General features: G+C 48.6%; 1 protein-coding gene across 1 annotated transcript in view; it reads left to right on the forward strand.

Moving 5' to 3' along the window:
* Positions 1-20,327, forward strand: part of LOC148474244 (C-type lectin domain family 2 member B-like) — a 128,928-nt gene extending 108,601 nt beyond the window's left edge. Inside the window, exon 5 of the mRNA XM_088458897.1 lies at positions 20,222-20,327. Within this exon, the coding sequence (XP_088315023.1) occupies positions 20,222-20,327 (106 nt within the window). The remainder of the gene's footprint in view (positions 1-20,221) is intronic.
* Positions 20,328-21,411: the final 1,084 nt, after the last annotated feature.

Here is a 21,411-nt window from a genome sequence, read left to right on the forward strand (position 1 = left end):
TACAGACAGGAAACCCGTAGCAGGCACAGTGATTATATGGGCATAGCGCTCATCTCTGTATGAAGCCATAGTCCCAGCATGTATACAGACAGGAAACCCGTAGCAGGCACAGTGATTATATGGGCATAGCGCTCATCTCTGTATGAGGCCATTGTCCCAGCATATATACAGACAGGAAACCCGTAGCAGGCACAGTGATTATATGGGCATAGCGCACATCTCTGTATGAGGCCATAGTCCCAGCATATATACAGACAGGAAACCCGTAGCAGGCACAGTGATTATATGGGCATAGCGCTCATCTCTGTATGAGGCCATAGTCCCAGCATGTATACAGACAGGAAACCCGTAGCAGGCACAGTGATTATATGAGCATAGCGTACATCTCTGTATGAGGCCATAGTCCCAGCATATATACAGGCAGGAAACCCGTAGCAGGCACAATGATTATATGGGCATAGCGCACATCTCTGTATGAGGCCATAGTCCCAGCATGTATACAGGCAGGAAACCCGTAGCAGGCACAGTGATTATATGGGCATAGCGCACATCTCTGTATGAGGGTATAGTCCCAGCATGTATACAGGCAGGAAACCCGTAGTAGGCACAGTGATTATATGGGCATAGCGCACATCTCTGAATGAGGCCATAGTCCCAGCATGTATACAGGCAGGAAACCCGTAGCAGGCACAGTGATTATATGGGCATAGCGCACATCTCTGTATGAGGCCTTAGTCCCAGCATATATACAGACAGGAAACCCGTAGCAGGCACAGTGATTATATGGGCATAGCGCACATCTCTGTATGAGGCCATAGTCCCAGCATGTATACAGACAGGAAACCCGTAGCAGGCACAGTGATTATATGGGCATAGCGCACATCTCTGTATGAGGTCCATAGTCACAGCAAGTATACAGACAGGAAACCCGTAGCAGGCACAGTGATTATATGGGCATAGCGCACATCTCTGTATGAGGCCATAGTCCCAGCATGTATACAGGCAGGAAACCCGTAGCAGGCACAGTGATTATATGGGCATAGCGCACATCTCTGTATGAGGCCATAGTCCCAGCATATATACAGGCAGGAAACCTGTAGCAGGCACAGTGATTATATGGGCATAGCGCACATCTCTGTATGAGGCCATAGTCCCAGCATTTATACAGGGAGGAAACCCGTAGCAGGCACAGTGATTATATGGGCATAGCGCACATCTCTGTATGAGGTCCATAGTCCCAGCAAGTATACAGACAGGAAACCCGTAGCAGGCACAGTGATTATATGGGCCTAGCGCACATCTCTGTATGAGGCCATAGTCCCAGCATATATACAGACAGGAAACCCGTAGCAGGCACAGTGATTATATGGGCATAGCGCACATCTCTGTATGAGGCCATAGTCCCAGCATATATACAGACAGGAAACCCGTAGCAGGCACAGTGATTATATGGGCATAGCGCACATCTCTGTATGAGGCCATAGTCCCAGCATGTATACAGGTAGGAAACCCGTAGCAGGCACAGTGATTATATGGGCATAGCGCACATCTCTGTATGAGGGTATAGTCCCAGCATGTATACAGATAGGAAACCCATAGCAGGCACAGTGAATATATGGGCATAGCGCACATCTCTGTATGAGGCCATAGTCCCAGCATATATACAGACAGGAAACCCAAAGCAGGCACAGTGATTATATGGGCATAGCGCACATCTCTGTATGAGGCCATAGTCCCAGTATGTATACAGGTAGGAAACCCGTATCAGGCACAGTGATTATTATATGGGCATAGCGCACATCTCTGTATGAGGCCATAGTCCCAGCATGTATACAGGTAGGAAACCCGTAGCAGGCACAGTGATTATATGGGCATAGCGCACATCTCTGTATGAGGCCATAGCCCCAGCATGTATACAGGCAGGAAACCCGTAGCAGGCACAGTGATAATATGGGCATAGCGCACATCTCTGTATGAGGCCCATAGTCCCAGCATATATACAGGCAGGAAACACGTAGCAGGCACAGAGATTATATGGGCATAGCGCACATCTCTGTATGAGGCCATAGTCCCAGCATATATACAGACAGTAAACCCGTAGCAGGCACATTGATTATATGGGCATAGAGCACATCTCTGTATGAGGCCATAGTCCCAGCATATATACAGGCAGGAAACCCGTAGCAGGCACAGTAATTATATGGGCATAGCGCACATCTCTGTATGAGGCCATAGTCCCAGCATGTATATAGGCAGGAAACCCGTAGCAGGCACAGTGATTATATGGGCATAGCGCACATCTCTTTATGAGGCCATAGTCCCAGCATGCATACAGACAGGAAACCCGTAGTAGGCACAGTGATTATATGGGCATAGCGCACATCTCTGTATGAGGCCATAGTCCCAGCATATATACAGGCAGGAAACCCGTAGCAGGCACAGTGATTATATGGGCATAGCGCACATCTCTGTATGAGGCCATAGTCCCAGCATGCATACAGACAGGAAACCCGTAGCAGGCACAGTGATTATATGGGCATAGCGCACATCTCTGTATGAGGCCATAGTCCCAGCATATATTCAGGCAGGAAACCCGTAGCAGGCACAGTGATTATATGGGCATAGCACACATCTCTGTATGAGGCCATAGTCCCAGCATGTATACAGACAGTAAACCCGTAGCAGGCACAGTGATTATATGGGCATAGCGCACATCTCTGTATGAGGCCATAGTCCCAGCATATATACAGGCAGGAAACCCGTAGCAGGCACAGTAATTATATGGGCATAGCACACATCTCTGTATGAGTCCATAGTCCCAGCATGTATACAGACAGGAAACCCGTAGCAGGCACAGTGATTATATGGGCATAGCGCACATCTCTGTATGAGGTCATAGTCCCAGCATGTACACAGGTAGCAAACCCGTAGCAGGCACAGTGATTATATGGGCATAGCGCACATCTCTGTATGAGGCCATAGTCCCAGCATGTATACAGGCTGGAAAACCGTAGCAGGCACAGTGATTATATGGGCATAGCGCTCATCTCTGTATGAGGCCATAGTCCCAGCATGTATACAGACAGGAAACCCGTAGCAGGCACAGTGATTATATGGGCATAGCGCTCATCTCTGTATGAGGCCATAGTCCCAGCATGTATACAGGCAGGAAACCCGTAGCAGGCACAGTGATTATATGGGCATAGAGCACATCTCTGTATGAGGCCATAGTCCCAGCATGTATACAGACAGGAAACCCGTAGCAGGCACAGTGATTATATGGGCATAGCGCACATCTCTGTATGAGGCCATAGTCCCAGCATGTATACAGGCAGGAAACCCGTAGCAGGCACAGTGATTATATGGGCATAGCGCACATCTCTGTATGAGGCCATAGTCCCAGCATATATACAGACAGGAAACCCGTAGCAGGCACAGTGATTATATGGGCATAGCGCACATCTCTGTATGAGGCCGTAGTCCCAGCATGTATACAGACAGGAAACCCGTAGCAGGCACAGTGATTATATGGGCATAGCGCACATCTCTGTATGAGGCCATAGTCCCAGCATATATACAGGCAGGAAACCCGTAGCAGGCACAGTGATAATATGGGCATAGCGCACATCTCTGTATGAGACCATAGTCCCAGCATATATACAGGCAGGAAACCCGTAGCAGGCACAGTGATTTTATGGGCATAGCGCACATCTCTGTATGAGGCCATAGTCCCAGCATGTATACAGGCAGGAAACCCGTAGCAGGCACAGTGATTATATGGGCATAACGCACATCTCTGTATGAGGTCATAGTCCCAGCATATATACAGACAGGAAACCCGTAGCAGGCACAGTGATAATATGGGCATAGAGCACATCTCTGTATGAGGCCATAGTCCCAGCATGTATACAGGCAGGAAACCCGTAGCAGGCACAGTGATTATATGGGCATAGCGCACATCTCTGTATGAGGTCATAGTCCCAGCATATATACAGACAGGAAACCCGTAGCAGGCACAGTGATTTTATGGGCATAGCGCACATCTCTGTATGAGGCCATAGTCCCAGCATGTATACAGGCAGGAAACCCGTAGCAGGCACAGTGATTATATGGGCATAGCGCACATCTCTGTATGAGGTCATAGTCCCAGCATATATACAGACAGGAAACCCGTAGCAGGCACAGTGATTATATGGGCATAGCGCACATCTCTGTATGAGGCCATAGTCCCAGCATATATACAGACTGGAAACCCATAGCAGGCACAGTGATTATATGGGCATAGCGCACATCTCTGTATGAGGCCATAGTCCCAGCATGTATACAGGCAGGAAACCCGTAGCAGGCACAGTGATTATATGGGCATAGCGCACATCTCTGTATGAGGTCATAGTTCCAGCATATATACAGGCAGGAAACCCATAGCAGGCACAGTGATTATATGGGCATAGCGCACATCTCTGTATGAGGTCATAGTCCCAGCATATATACAGGCAGGAAACCCGTAGCAGGCACAGTGATTATATGGGCATAGCGCACATCTCTGTATGAGGGTATAGTCCCAGCATGTATACAGACAGGAAACCCGTAGCAGGCACAGTGATTATATGGGCATAGCGCACATCTCTGTATGAGGGTATAGTCCCAGCATGTATACAGTCAGGAAACCCGTAGCAGGCACAGTGATTATATGGGCATAGCGCACATCTCTGTATGAGGCCATAGTCCCAGCATGTATACAGTCAGGAAACCCGTAGCAGGCACAGTGATTATATGGGCATAGCGCACATCTCTGTATGAGGCCATAGTCCCAGCATGTATACAGTCAGGAAACCCGTAGCAGGCACAGTGATTATATGGGCATAGCGCACATCTCTGTATGAGGCCATAGTCCCAGCATGTATACAGTCAGGAAACCCGTAGCAGGCACAGTGATTATATGGGCATAGCGCACATCTCTGTATGAGGCCATAGTCCCAGCATGTATACAGTCAGGAAACCCGTAGCAGGCACAGTGATTATATGGGCATAGCGCACATCTCTGTATGCCATAGTCCCAGCATGTATACAGGCAGGAAACCCGTAGCAGGCACAGTGATTATATGGGCATAGCGCACATCTCTGTATGAGGCCATAGTCCCAGCATGTATACAGGCAGGAAACCCGTAGCAGGCACAGTGATTATATGGGCACAGCGCACATCTCTGTATGAGGGTATAGTCCCAGCATGTATACAGTCAGGAAACCCGTAGCAGGCACAGTGATTATATGGGCATAGCGCACATCTCTGTATGAGGCCATAGTCCCAGCATGTATACAGTCAGGAAACCCGTAGCAGGCACAGTGATTATATGGGCATAGCGCACATCTCTGTATGAGGCCATAGTCCCAGCATGTATACAGTCAGGAAACCCGTAGCAGGCACAGTGATTATATGGGCATAGCGCACATCTCTGTATGCCATAGTCCCAGCATGTATACAGGCAGGAAACCCGTAGCAGGCACAGTGATTATATGGGCATAGCGCACATCTCTGTATGAGGCCATAGTCCCAGCATGTATACAGGCAGGAAACCCGTAGCAGGCACAGTGATTATATGGGCATAGCGCACATCTCTGTATGAGGCCATAGTCCCAGCATATATACAGGCAGGAAACCCGTAGCAGGCACAGTGATTATATGGGCATAGCGCACATCTCTGTATGAGGCCATAGTCCCAGCATGTATACAGTCAGGAAACCCGTAGCAGGCACAGTGATTATATGGGCATAGCGCACATCTCTGTATGAGGCCATAGTCCCAGCATATATACAGGCAGGAAACCCGTAGCAGGCACAGTGATAATATGGGCATAGCGCACATCTCTGTATGAGACCATAGTCCCAGCATATATACAGGCAGGAAACCCGTAGCAGGCACAGTGATTTTATGGGCATAGCGCACATCTCTGTATGAGGCCATAGTCCCAGCATGTATACAGGCAGGAAACCCGTAGCAGGCACAGTGATTATATGGGCATAGCGCACATCTCTGTATGAGGTCATAGTCCCAGCATATATACAGACAGGAAACCCGTAGCAGGCACAGTGATAATATGGGCATAGAGCACATCTCTGTATGAGGCCATAGTCCCAGCATGTATACAGGCAGGAAACCCGTAGCAGGCACAGTGATTATATGGGCATAGCGCACATCTCTGTATGAGGTCATAGTCCCAGCATATATACAGACAGGAAACCCGTAGCAGGCACAGTGATTTTATGGGCATAGCGCACATCTCTGTATGATGCCATAGTCCCAGCATGTATACAGGCAGGAAACCCGTAGCAGGCACAGTGATTATATGGGCATAGCGCACATCTCTGTATGAGGTCATAGTCCCAGCATATATACAGACAGGAAACCCGTAGCAGGCACAGTGATTATATGGGCATAGCGCACATCTCTGTATGAGGCCATAGTCCCAGCATATATACAGACTGGAAACCCATAGCAGGCACAGTGATTATATGGGCATAGCGCACATCTCTGTATGAGGCCATAGTCCCAGCATGTATACAGGCAGGAAACCCGTAGCAGGCACAGTGATTATATGGGCATAGCGCACATCTCTGTATGAGGTCATAGTCCCAGCATATATACAGGCAGGAAACCCATAGCAGGCACAGTGATTATATGGGCATAGCACACATCTCTGTATGAGGTCATAGTCCCAGCATATATACAGGCAGGAAACCCGTAGCAGGCACAGTGATTATATGGGCATAGCGCACATCTCTGTATGAGGGTATAGTCCCAGCATGTATACAGACAGGAAACCCGTAGCAGGCACAGTGATTATATGGGCATAGCGCACATCTCTGTATGAGGGTATAGTCCCAGCATGTATACAGTCAGGAAACCCGTAGCAGGCACAGTGATTATATGGGCATAGCGCACATCTCTGTATGAGGCCATAGTCCCAGCATGTATACAGTCAGGAAACCCGTAGCAGGCACAGTGATTATATGGGCATAGCGCACATCTCTGTATGAGGCCATAGTCCCAGCATGTATACAGTCAGGAAACCCGTAGCAGGCACAGTGATTATATGGGCATAGCGCACATCTCTGTATGAGGCCATAGTCCCAGCATGTATACAGTCAGGAAACCCGTAGCAGGCACAGTGATTATATGGGCATAGCGCACATCTCTGTATGAGGCCATAGTTCCAGCATGTATACAGACAGGAAACCCGTAGCAGTCACAGTGATTATATGGGCATAGCGCACATCTCTGTATGAGGCCATAGTCCCAGCATGTATACAGGCAGGAAACCCGTAGCAGGCACAGTGATTATATGGGCATAGCGCACATCTCTGTATGAGGCCATAGTCCCAGCATGTATACAGGCTGGAAACCCGTAGCAGGCACAGTGATTATATGGGCATAGCACACATCTCTGTATGAGGCCATAGTCCCAGCATATATACAGGCAGGAAACCCGTAGCAGGCACAGTGATTATATGGGCATAGCGCACATCTCTGTATGAGGCCATAGTCCCAGCATATATACAGGCTGGAAACCCGTAGCAGGCACAGTGATTATATGGGCATAGCGCACATCTCTGTATGCCATAGTCCCAGCATGTATACAGTCAGGAAACCCGTAGCAGGCACAGTGATTATATGGGCTTAGCGCACATCTCTGTATGAGGCCATAGTCCCAGCATGTATACAGACAGGAAACCCGTAGCAGGCACAGTGATTATATGGGCATAGCGCACATCTCTGTATGAGGCCATAGTCCCAGCATGTATACAGGCTGGAAACCCGTAGCAGGCACAGTGATTATATGGGCATAGCACACATCTCTGTATGAGGCCATAGTCCCAGCATATATACAGGCAGGAAACCCGTAGCAGGCACAGTGATTATATGGGCATAGCGCACATCTCTGTATGAGGCCATAGTCCCAGCATATATACAGGCAGGAAACCCGTAGCAGGCACAGTGATTATATGGGCATAGCGCACATCTCTGTATGAGGCCATAGTCCCAGCATATATACAGGCTGGAAACCCGTAGCAGGCACAGTGATTATATGGGCATAGCGCACATCTCTGTATGAGGCCATAGTCCCAGCATGTATACAGTCAGGAAACCCGTAGCAGGCACAGTGATTATATGGGCTTAGCGCACATCTCTGTATGAGGCCATAGTCCCAGCATGTATACAGACAGGAAACCCGTAGCAGGCACAGTGATTATATGGGCATAGGGCACATCTCTGTTTGAGGCCATAGTCCCAGCATGTATACAGGCAGGAAACCCGTAGCAGGCACAGTGATTATATGGGCATAGCGCACATCCCTGTATGAGGGCATAGTCCCAGCATATATACAGACAGGAAACCCGTAGCAGGCACAGTGATTATATGGGCATAGCGCACATCTCTGTATGAGGCCATAGTCCCAGCATGTATACAGACAGGAAACCCGTAGCAAGCACAGTGAATATATGGGCATAGCGCACATCTCTGTATTAGGCCATAGTCCCAGCATATATACAGACAGGAAACCCGTAGCAGGCTCAGTGATTATATGGGCATAGCGTACATCTCCGTATGAGGCCATAGTCCCAGCATATATACAGACAGGAAACCCGTAGCAGGCACAGTGATTATATGGGCATAGCACAAATCTCTGTATGAGGCCATAGTCCCAGCATATATACAGACAGGAAACCCATAGCAGGCATAGTGATTATATGGGCATAGCGCACATCTCTGTATGAGGCCATAGTCCCAGCATGTATACAGACAGGAAACCCGTAGAAGGCACAGTGATTATATGGGCATAGCGCACATCTCTGTATGAGGCCATAGTCCCAGCATATATACAGGCAGGAAACCCGTAGCAGGCACAGTGATTATATGGGCATAGAGCACATCTCTGTATGAGGCCATAGTCCCCGCATGTATACAGACAGGAAACCCATAGCAGGCACAGTGATTATATGGGCATAGCGCACATCTCTGTATGAGGCCATAGTCCCAGCATGTATACAGACAGGAAACCCGTAGCAGGCACAGTGATTATATGGGCATAGCGCACATCTCTGTATGAGGCCATAGTCCCAGCATGTATACAGACAGGAAACCCGTAGCAGGCACAGTGATTATATGGGCATAGCGCACATCTCTGTATGAGGCCAGAGTCCCAGCATGTATACAGGCAGGAAACCCGTAGCAGGCACAGTCATTATATGGGCATAGCGCACATCTCTGTATGAGGCCATAGTCCCAGCATGTATACAGTCAGGAAACCCGTAGCAGGCACAGTGATTATATGGGCATAGCGCACATCTCTGTATGAGGCCATAGTCCCAGCATGTATATAGACAGGAAACCCGTAGCAGGCACAGTGATTATATGGGCATAGCGCACATCTCTGTATGAGGCCATAGTCCCAGCATGTATACAGTCAGGAAACCCATAGCAGGCACAGTGATTATATGGGCATATTGCACATCTCTGTTTGAGGCCATAGTCCCAGCATGTATACAGGCAGGAAACCCGTAGCAGGCACAGTGATTATATGGGCATAGCGCACATCCCTGTATGAGGGCATAGTCCCAGCATATATACAGACAGGAAACCCGTAGCAGGCACAGTGATTATATGGGCATAGCGCACATCTCTGTATGAGGCCATAGTCCCAGCATGTATACAGGCAGGAAACCCGTAGCAAGCACAGTGAATATATGGGCATAGCGCACATCTCTGTATTAGGCCATAGTCCCAGCATATATACAGACAGGAAACCCGTAGCAGGCTCAGTGATTATATGGGCATAGCGTACATCTCCGTATGAGGCCATAGTCCCAGCATATATACAGACAGGAAACCCGTAGCAGGCACAGTGATTATATGGGCATAGCGCACATCTCTGTATGAGGCCATAGTCCCAGCATGTATACAGACAGGAAACCCGTAGAAGGCACAGTGATTATATGGGCATAGCGCACATCTCTGTATGAGGCCATAGTCCCAGCATGTATACAGGCAGGAAACCCGTAGCAGGCACAGTGATTATATGGGCATAGCGCACATCTCTGTATGAGGCCATAGTCCCCGCATGTATACAGACAGGAAACCCGTAGCAGGCACAGTGATTATATGGGCATAGCGCACATCTCTGTATGAGGCCATAGTCCCAGCATATATACAGACAGGAAAACCCGTAGCAGGCACAGTGATTATATGGGCATAGTGTACACCTCTGTATGAGGCCATAGTCCCAGCATTTATACAGACCGGAAACCAATAGCAGGCACAGTGATTATATGGGCATAGCGCACATCTCTGTATGAGGCCATAGTCCCCGCATGTATACAGACAGGAAACCTGTAGCAGGCACAGTGATTATATGGGCATAGAGCACATCTCTGTAAGAGGCCATAGTCCCAGCATGTATATAGGCTGGAAACCCGTAGCAGGCACAGTGATTATATGGGCATAGAGCACATCTCTGTATGAGGCCATAGTCCCAGCATGTATACAGGCAGGAAACCCGTAGCAGGCACAGTGATTATATGGGCATAGCGCACATCTCTGTATGAGGCCATAGTCCCAGCATATATACAGGCAGGAAACCTGTAGCAGGCACAGTGATTATATGGGCATAGCGCACATCTCTGTATGAGGCCATAGTCCCAGCATGTATACAGACCGGAAACCCGTAGCAGGCACAGTGATTATATGGGCATAGCGCACATCTCTGTATGAGGCCATAGTCCCAGCATGTATACAGACCGGAAACCCGTAGCAGGCACAGTGATTATATGGGCATAGCGCACATCTCTGTATGAGGCCATAGTCCCAGCATGTATACAGGCAGGAAACCCGTAGCAGGCACAGTCATTATATGGGCATAGCGCACATCTCTGTATGAGGCCATAGTCCCAGCATGTATACAGTCAGGAAACCCGTAGCAGGCACAGTGATTATATGGGCATAGCGCACATCTCTGTATGAGGCCATAGTCCCAGCATGTATATAGACAGGAAACCCGTAGCAGGCACAGTGATTATATGGGCATAGCGCACATCTCTGTATGAGGCAATAGTCCCAGCATGTATACAGTCAGGAAACCCATAGCAGGCACAGTGATTATATGGGCATAGGGCACATCTCTGTTTGAGGCCATAGTCCCAGCATGTATACAGGCAGGAAACCCGTAGCAGGCACAGTGATTATATGGGCATAGCGCACATCCCTGTATGAGGGCATAGTCCCAGCATATATACAGACAGGAAACCCGTAGCAGGCACAGTGATTATATGGGCATAGCGCACATCTCTGTATGAGGCCATAGTCCCAGCATGTATACAGACAGGAAACCCGTAGCAAGCACAGTGAATATATGGGCATAGCGCACATCTCTGTATTAGGCCATAGTCCCAGCATATATACAGACAGGAAACCCGTAGCAGGCTCAGTGATTATATGGGCATAGCGTACATCTCCGTATGAGGCCATAGTCCCAGCATATATACAGACAGGAAACCCGTAGCAGGCACAGTGATTATATGGGCATAGCACACATCTCTGTATGAGGCCATAGTCCCAGCATATATACAGACAGGAAACCCATAGCAGGCATAGTGATTATATGGGCATAGCGCACATCTCTGTATGAGGCCATAGTCCCAGCATGTATACAGACAGGAAACCCGTAGAAGGCACAGTGATTATATGGGCATAGCGCACATCTCTGTATGAGGCCATAGTCCCAGCATGTATACAGGCAGGAAACCCGTAGCAGGCACAGTGATTATATGGGCATAGCGCACATCTCTGTATGAGGCCATAGTCCCCGCATGTATACAGACAGGAAACCCGTAGCAGGCACAGTGATTATATGGGCATAGCGCACATCTCTGTATGAGGCCATAGTCCCAGCATATATACAGACAGGAAAACCCGTAGCAGGCACAGTGATTATATGGGCATAGTGTACACCTCTGTATGAGGCCATAGTCCCAGCATTTATACAGACCGGAAACCAATAGCAGGCACAGTGATTATATGGGCATAGCGCACATCTCTGTATGAGGCCATAGTCCCCGCATGTATACAGACAGGAAACCCGTAGCAGGCACAGTGATTATATGGGCATAGAGCACATCTCTGTAAGAGGCCATAGTCCCAGCATGTATATAGGCTGGAAACCCGTAGCAGGCACAGTGATTATATGGGCATAGAGCACATCTCTGTATGAGGCCATAGTCCCAGCATGTATACAGGCAGGAAACCCGTAGCAGGCACAGTGATTATATGGGCATAGCGCACATCTCTGTATGAGGCCATAGTCCCAGCATATATACAGGCAGGAAACCTGTAGCAGGCACAGTGATTATATGGGCATAGCGCACATCTCTGTATGAGGCCATAGTCCCAGCATGTATACAGACCGGAAACCCGTAGCAGGCACAGTGATTATATGGGCATAGCGCACATCTCTGTATGAGGCCATAGTCCCAGCATATATACAGACAGGAAACCCGTAGCAGGCACAGTGATTATATGGGCATAGCGCACATCTCTGTATGAGGCCATAGTCCCCGCATGTATACAGACAGGAAACCCATAGCAGGCACAGTGATTATATGGGCATAGCACACATCTCTGTATAAGGCCATAGTCCCAGCATGTATACAGGCAGGAAACCCGTAGCAGACACAGTGATTATATGGGCATAGCGCACATCTCTGTATGAGGCCATAGTCCCAGCATGTATACAGACAGGAAACCCATAGCAGGCACAGTGATTATATGGGCATAGCGCACATCTCTGTATAAGGCCATAGTCCCAGCATGTACACATACAGGAAACCCGTAGCAGGCACAGTGATTATATGGGCATAGCGCACATCTCTGTATGAGGCCATAGTCCCAGCATGTATACAGACAGGAAACCCGTAGCAGGCACAGTGATTATATGGGCATAGCGCACATCTCTGTATGAGGCCATAGTCCCAGCATATATACAGACAGGAAACCCGTAGCAGGCACAGTGATTATATGGGCATAGCGCACATCTCTGTATAAGGCCATAGTCCCAGCATATATACAGGCAGGAAACCCGTAGCAGGCACAGTGATTATATGGGCATAGCGCACATCTCTGTATAAGGCCATAGTCCCAGCATGTATACAGGCAGGAAACCCGTAGCAGGCACAGTGATTATATGGGCATAGCGCACATCTCTGTATAAGGCCATAGTCCCAGCATATATACAGACAGGAAACCCATAGCAGGCACAGTGATTATATGGGCATAGCGCACATCTCTGTATGAGGCCATAGTCCCAGCATGTATACATGCAGGAAACCCATAGCAGGCACAGTGATTATATGGGTATAGCGCACATCTCTGTATGAGGCCATAGTCCAGCATATATACAGGCAGGAAACCCGTAGCAGGCACAGTGATTATATGGGCATAGCGCACATCTCTGTATGAGGCCATAGTCCCAGCATGTATACAGGCAGGAAACCCGTAGCAGGCACAGTGATTATATGGGCATAGCGCACATCTCTGTATGAGGCCATAGTCCCAGCATATATACAGGCAGGAAACCCGTAGCAGGCACAGTGATTATATGGGCATAGCGCACATCTCTGTATGAGGCCATAGTCCCAGCATATATACAGACAGGAAACCCGTAGCAGGCACAGTGATTATATGGGCATAGCGCACATCTCTGTATGAGACCATAGTCCCCGCATGTATACAGACTGGAAACCCATAGCAGGCACAGTGATTATATGGGCATAGCTCACATCTCTGTGTGAGGTCATAGTCCCAGCATATATACAGACAGGAAACCCGTAGCAGGTACAGTGATTATATGGGCATAGCGCACATCTCTGTATGAGGCCATAGTCCCAGCATGTATACAGGCAGGAAACCCATAGCAGGCACAGTGATTATATGGGCATAGCGCACATCTCTGTATAAGGCCATAGTCCCAGCATATATACAGGCAGGAAACCCGTAGCAGGCACAGTGATTATATGGGCATAGCGCACATCTCTGTATAAGGCCATAGTCCCAGCATGTATACAGGCAGGAAACCCGTAGCAGGCACAGTGATTATATGGGCATAGCGCACATCTCTGTATAAGGCCATAGTCCCAGCATATATACAGACAGGAAAACCGTAGCAGGCACAGTGATTATATGGGCATAGCGCACATCTCTGTATAAGGCCATAGTCCCAGCATATATACAGACAGGAAACCCGTAGCAGGCACAGTGATTATATGGGCATAGCGCACATCTCTGTATGAGGCCATAGTCCCAGCATATATACAGGCAGGAAACCCGTAGCAGGCACAGTGATTATATGGGCATAGTGCACATCTCTGTATGAGGCCATAGTCCCAGCATATATACAGACAGGAAACCCGTAGCAGGCACAGTGATTATATGGGCATAGCGCACATCTCTGTATGAGGCCATAGTCCCAGCATATATACAGGCAGGAAACCCGTAGCAGGCACAGTGATTATATGGGCATAGCGCACATCTCTGTATGAGGCCATAGTCCCAGCATGTATACAGGCAGGAAACCCATAGCAGGCACAGTGATTATATGGGCATAGAGCACATCTCTGTATGAGGCCATAGTCCCAGCATGTATACAGGCAGGAAACCCGTAGCAGGCACAGTGATTATATGGGCATAGCGCACATCTCTGTATGAGGCCATAGTCCCAGCATGTATACAGGCAGGAAACCCGTAGCAGGCACAGTGATTATATGGGCATAGCGCAAATCTCTGTATGAGGCCATAGTCCCAGCATGTATACAGGCAGGAAACCCGTAGCAGGCACAGTGATTATATGGGCATAGCGCACATCTCTGTATGAGGCCATAGTCCCCGCATGTATACAGACAGGAAACCCGTAGCAGGCACAGTGATTATATGGGCATAGCGCACATCTCTGTATGAGGCCATAGTCCCAGCATATATACAGACAGGAAAACCCGTAGCAGGCACAGTGATTATATGGGCATAGTGCACATCTCTGTATGAGGTCCATAGTCCCAGCATGTATACAGGCAGGAAACCCGTAGCAGGCACAGTCATTATATGGGCATAGTGCACATCTCTGTATGAGTCCATAGTCCCAGCATATATAAAGACAGGAAACCCGTAGCAGGCACAGTAATTTTATGGGCATAGCGCACATCTCTGTATGAGGCCATAGTCCCAGCATATAAAAAGACAGGAAACCCGTAGCAGGCACAGTAATTTTATGGGCATAGCGCACATCTCTGTATGAGGCCATAGTCCCAGCATATAAAAAGACAGGAAACCCGTAGCAGGCACAGTGATTATATGGGCATAGCGCACATCTCTGTATGAGGCCATAGTCCCAGCATATATACAGGCAGGAAACCCGTAGCAGGCACAGTGATTATATGGGCATAGCGCACATCTCTGTATGAGGTCCATAGTCCCAGCATATATACAGGCTGGAAACCCGTAGCAGGCACAGTGATTATATGGGCTTAGCGCACATCTCTGTATGCCATAGTCCCAGCATGTATACAGTCAGGAAACCCATAGCAGGCACAGTGATTATATGGGCATAGCGCACATCTCTGTATGAGGCCATAGTCCCAGCATGTATACAGGCAGGAAACCTGTAGCAGGAACAGTGATTATATGGGTATAGCGCACATCTCTGTATGCCATAGTCCCAGCATGTATACAGGCAGGAAACCCGTAGCTGGCACAGTGATTATATGGGCATAGTGCACATCTCTGTAAGAGGCCATAGTCCCAGCATGTATACAGACAGGAAACCCGTAGCAGGCACAGTGATTATATGGGCATAGCGCACATCTCTGTATGAGGCCATAGTCCCAGCATATATACAGGCAGGAAACCCGTAGCAGACACAGTGATTATATGGGCATAGCGTACATCTCTGTATGAGGCCATAGTCCCAGAATATATACAGGCAGGAAACCCGTAGCAGGCACAGTGATTATATGGGCATAGCGCACATCTCTGTATGAGGCCATAGTCCCAGCATGTATACAGACCGGAAACCCGTAGCAGGCACAATGATTATATGGGTATAGCGCACATCTCTGTATAAGGCCATAGTCCCAGCATATATACAGGCAGGAAACCCGTAGCAGGCACAGTGATTACATGGGCATAGCGCACATCTCTGTATGAGGCCATAGTCCCCGCATGTATACAGACAGGAAACCCGTAGCAGGCAAAGTGATTATATGGGCATAGCGCACATCTCTGTATGAGGCCATAGTCCCCGCATGTATACAGACAGGAAACCCATAGCAGGCACAGTGATTATATGGGCATAGCGCACATCTATGTATAAGGCCATAGTCCCAGCATGTATACAGGCAGGAAACCCGTAGCAGGCACAGTGATTATATGGGCATAGAGCACATCTCTGTATGAGGCCATAGTCCCAGCATGTATACAGGCAGGAAACCCGTAGCAGGCACAGTGATTATATGGGCATAGCGCACATCTCTGTATGAGGCCATAGTCCCAGCATGTATACAGTCAGGAAACCCGTAGCAGGCACAGTGATTATATGGGCATAGCGCACATCTCTGTATGCCATAGTCCCAGCATGTATACAGGCTGGAAACCAATAGCAGGCACAGTGATTATATGGGCATAGCGCACATCTCTGTATGAGGCCATAGTCCCCGCATGTATACAGACAGGAAACCCGTAGCAGGCACAGTGATTATATGGGCATAGAGCACATCTCTGTAAGAGGCCATAGTCCCAGCATTTATACAGACCGGAAACCAATAGCAGGCACAGTGATTATATGGGCATAGCGCACATCTCTGTATGAGGCCATAGTCCCCGCATGTATACAGACAGGAAACCCGTAGCAGGCACAGTGATTATATGGGCATAGAGCACATCTCTGTAAGAGGCCATAGTCCCAGCATGTATATAGGCTGGAAACCCGTAGCAGGCACAGTGATTATATGGGCATAGAGCACATCTCTGTATGAGGCCATAGTCCCAGCATGTATACAGGCAGGAAACCCGTAGCAGGCACAGTGATTATATGGGCATAGCGCACATCTCTGTATGAGGCCATAGTCCCAGCATATATACAGGCAGGAAACCTGTAGCAGGCACAGTGATTATATGGGCATAGCGCACATCTCTGTATGAGGCCATAGTCCCAGCATGTATACAGACCGGAAACCCGTAGCAGGCACAGTGATTATATGGGCATAGCGCACATCTCTGTATGAGGCCATAGTCCCAGCATATATACAGACAGGAAACCCGTAGCAGGCACAGTGATTATATGGGCATAGCGCACATCTCTGTATGAGGCCATAGACCCCGCATGTATACAGACAGGAAACCCATAGCAGGCACAGTGATTATATGGGCATAGCACACATCTCTGTATAAGGCCATAGTCCCAGCATGTATACAGGCAGGAAACCCGTAGCAGACACAGTGATTATATGGGCATAGCGCACATCTCTGTATGAGGCCATAGTCCCAGCATGTATACAGACAGGAAACCCATAGCAGGCACAGTGATTATATGGGCATAGCGCACATCTCTGTATAAGGCCATAGTCCCAGCATGTACACATACAGGAAACCCGTAGCAGGCACAGTGATTATATGGGCATAGCGCACATCTCTGTATGAGGCCATAGTCCCAGCATGTATACAGACAGGAAACCCGTAGCAGGCACAGTGATTATATGGGCATAGCGCACATCTCTGTATGAGGCCATAGTCCCAGCATATATACAGACAGGAAACCCGTAGCAGGCACAGTGATTATATGGGCATAGCGCACATCTCTGTATAAGGCCATAGTCCCAGCATATATACAGGCAGGAAACCCGTAGCAGGCACAGTGATTATATGGGCATAGCGCACATCTCTGTATAAGGCCATAGTCCCAGCATGTATACAGGCAGGAAACCCGTAGCAGGCACAGTGATTATATGGGCATAGCGCACATCTCTGTATAAGGCCATAGTCCCAGCATATATACAGACAGGAAACCCGTAGCAGGCACAGTGATTATATGGGCATAGCGCACATCTCTGTATGAGGCCATAGTCCCAGCATGTATACATGCAGGAAACCCATAGCAGGCACAGTGATTATATGGGTATAGCGCACATCTCTGTATGAGGCCATAGTCCAGCATATATACAGGCAGGAAACCCGTAGCAGGCACAGTGATTATATGGGCATAGCGCACATCTCTGTATGAGGCCATAGTCCCAGCATGTATACAGGCAGGAAACCCGTAGCAGGCACAGTGATTATATGGGCATAGCGCACATCTCTGTATGAGGCCATAGTCCCAGCATATATACAGGCAGGAAACCCGTAGCAGGCACAGTGATTATATGGGCATAGCGCACATCTCTGTATGAGGCCATAGTCCCAGCATATATACAGACAGGAAACCCGTAGCAGGCACAGTGATTATATGGGCATAGCGCACATCTCTGTATGAGACCATAGTCCCCGCATGTATACAGACTGGAAACCCATAGCAGGCACAGTGATTATATGGGCATAGCTCACATCTCTGTGTGAGGTCATAGTCCCAGCATATATACAGACAGGAAACCCGTAGCAGGTACAGTGATTATATGGGCATAGCGCACATCTCTGTATGAGGCCATAGTCCCAGCATGTATACAGGCAGGAAACCCATAGCAGGCACAGTGATTATATGGGCATAGCGCACATCTCTGTATAAGGCCATAGTCCCAGCATATATACAGGCAGGAAACCCGTAGCAGGCACAGTGATTATATGGGCATAGCGCACATCTCTGTATAAGGCCATAGTCCCAGCATGTATACAGGCAGGAAACCCGTAGCAGGCACAGTGATTATATGGGCATAGCGCACATCTCTGTATAAGGCCATAGTCCCAGCATATATACAGACAGGAAACCCGTAGCAGGCACAGTGATTATATGGGCATAGCGCACATCTCTGTATAAGGCCATAGTCCCAGCATATATACAGACAGGAAACCCGTAGCAGGCACAGTGATTATATGGGCATAGCGCACATCTCTGTATGAGGCCATAGTCCCAGCATATATACAGGCAGGAAACCCGTAGCAGGCACAGTGATTATATGGGCATAGTGCACATCTCTGTATGAGGCCATAGTCCCAGCATATATACAGACAGGAAACCCGTAGCAGGCACAGTGATTATATGGGCATAGCGCACATCTCTGTATAAGGCCATAGTCCCAGCATATATACAGGCAGGAAACCCGTAGCAGGCACAGTGATTATATGGGCATAGCGCACATCTCTGTATAAGGCCATAGTCCCAGCATGTATACAGGCAGGAAACCCGTAGCAGGCACAGTGATTATATGGGCATAGCGCACATCTCTGTATAAGGCCATAGTCCCAGCATATATACAGACAGGAAACCCGTAGCAGGCACAGTGATTATATGGGCATAGCGCACATCTCTGTATAAGGCCATAGTCCCAGCATATATACAGACAGGAAACCCGTAGCAGGCACAGTGATTATATGGGCATAGCGCACATCTCTGTATGAGGCCATAGTCCCAGCATATATACAGGCAGGAAACCCGTAGCAGGCACAGTGATTATATGGGCATAGCGCACATCTCTGTATGAGGCCATAGTCCCAGCATGTATACAGGCAGGAAACCCATAGCAGGCACAGTGATTATATGGGCATAGAGCACATCTCTGTATGAGGCCATAGTCCCAGCATGTATACAGGCAGGAAACCCGTAGCAGGCACAGTGATTATATGGGCATAGCGCACATCTCTGTATGAGGCCATAGTCCCAGCATATATACAGGCAGGAAACCCGTAGCAGGCACAGTGATTATATGGGCATAGAGCACATCTCTGTATGAGGCCATAGTCCCAGCATGTATACAGACAGGAAACCCGTAGCAGGCACAGTGATTATATGGGCATAGCGCACATCTCTGTATGAGGCCATAGTCCCAGCATATATACAGACAGGAAACCCGTAGCAGGCACAGTGATTATATGGGCATAGCACACATCTCTGATAGACACCTCACCAGTACATCCGGGCATCTCCTGTAGGGAATGAGAGGAACATGAGCTTTCACCTAATTATTATCTCTCTCTTAGATCTGTCAGTGAAGGGACTGGAAGTTGTGTGAAGATAGGACGTCGTCTGTTTCTGGAGAACTGTTACGCAGAGCTGCACTGGATCTGTGAGAGAGACACAATGTAACTATCTGCAGGAGAGGACTGATCTGGCCGATAATTGTGGAATAGTCATTTGTTACCTGTGTTTCCCGTTGTCACCACATACTATAATACAGTAAAATAAATGTTACCAATCAGTATTCAGATCCTCTCTATACGGCTGTCCTGCCTGTACCTGGTGCCTGTATGCTGGATCATACCACTTTCATGTAGCAATGTGGGAGAGATGATAAATTCTATTTGCACCTATTCACCTACAATTGGATGTATAATAGATATCACTCAGGAGTTGGTTGATATAAATAAATAGATTATGACACAATGTTGCAGTCTCCTCCATGCTCAGTTAATCAGATGCCAGAGATGATAAAGAAATATATTTATTCTTACTGATATAACAGAATTGTGCGCATATATTTGAGTGGACATAGTCATTATTGACTGTTTTTAATCTTTATTCTAGCTGTCCGCCAGAGGAGGAGACAGAGCATAGTGCTACCATGGTAACCAACCTCCACTGGGCACTGACGTCATCTGGAATGCGACCCCGGATGAGCGTGCATGCCACTCTCACCTCCGATGGAAGCTTAGATCACTGCATTAAGGATATAAGGTAAGCACATATTTGTATTGTTTTCTATATTGCCTTGTATCTTGACAAAGAGACTCTGGACCTTATTCAGAGGTGGCCGTACGGTCTACGACCGCACAGCCACCTCGATGTTTTGCCAGTGCGCATGCGCACGAGGGAGCCGGCTCCCTCGTGCTCATGCGTGAGACCCGCTACGACCGACAGCGCCGGTCGTAGCAGGTCTCTTTCCAAAGGGGGTGAGCTGTCAATGTTGATTGACAGCTCGCCCCGTTTGGAAGGCGGGCCGTGGGGGTGGCAGCCCAAATGGAGGCGTTCCCATGGGACCGCCTGCCGTTTGAGGGAGGCCCCACTGACATCACTAGTGATGTCAGTGGAGAGCTTCCGGCTCTGACAGAGCCAGAAGCTCTCCGGGGCTTACGACAAGTGAGACCCTACCCTAGGGTCTTGTCGTAAGCCCCGATGGTCACGATGGTCAATGACCATCACGACCATCACCCGAGCGGTCGTTAGAGCTGTG

This window comes from Taudactylus pleione, unplaced genomic scaffold (assembly GCF_031769625.1).
Source record: "Taudactylus pleione unplaced genomic scaffold, aTauple2 ptg000862l, whole genome shotgun sequence".
In the NCBI taxonomy this organism is placed as follows: domain Eukaryota; kingdom Metazoa; phylum Chordata; class Amphibia; order Anura; family Myobatrachidae; genus Taudactylus; species Taudactylus pleione.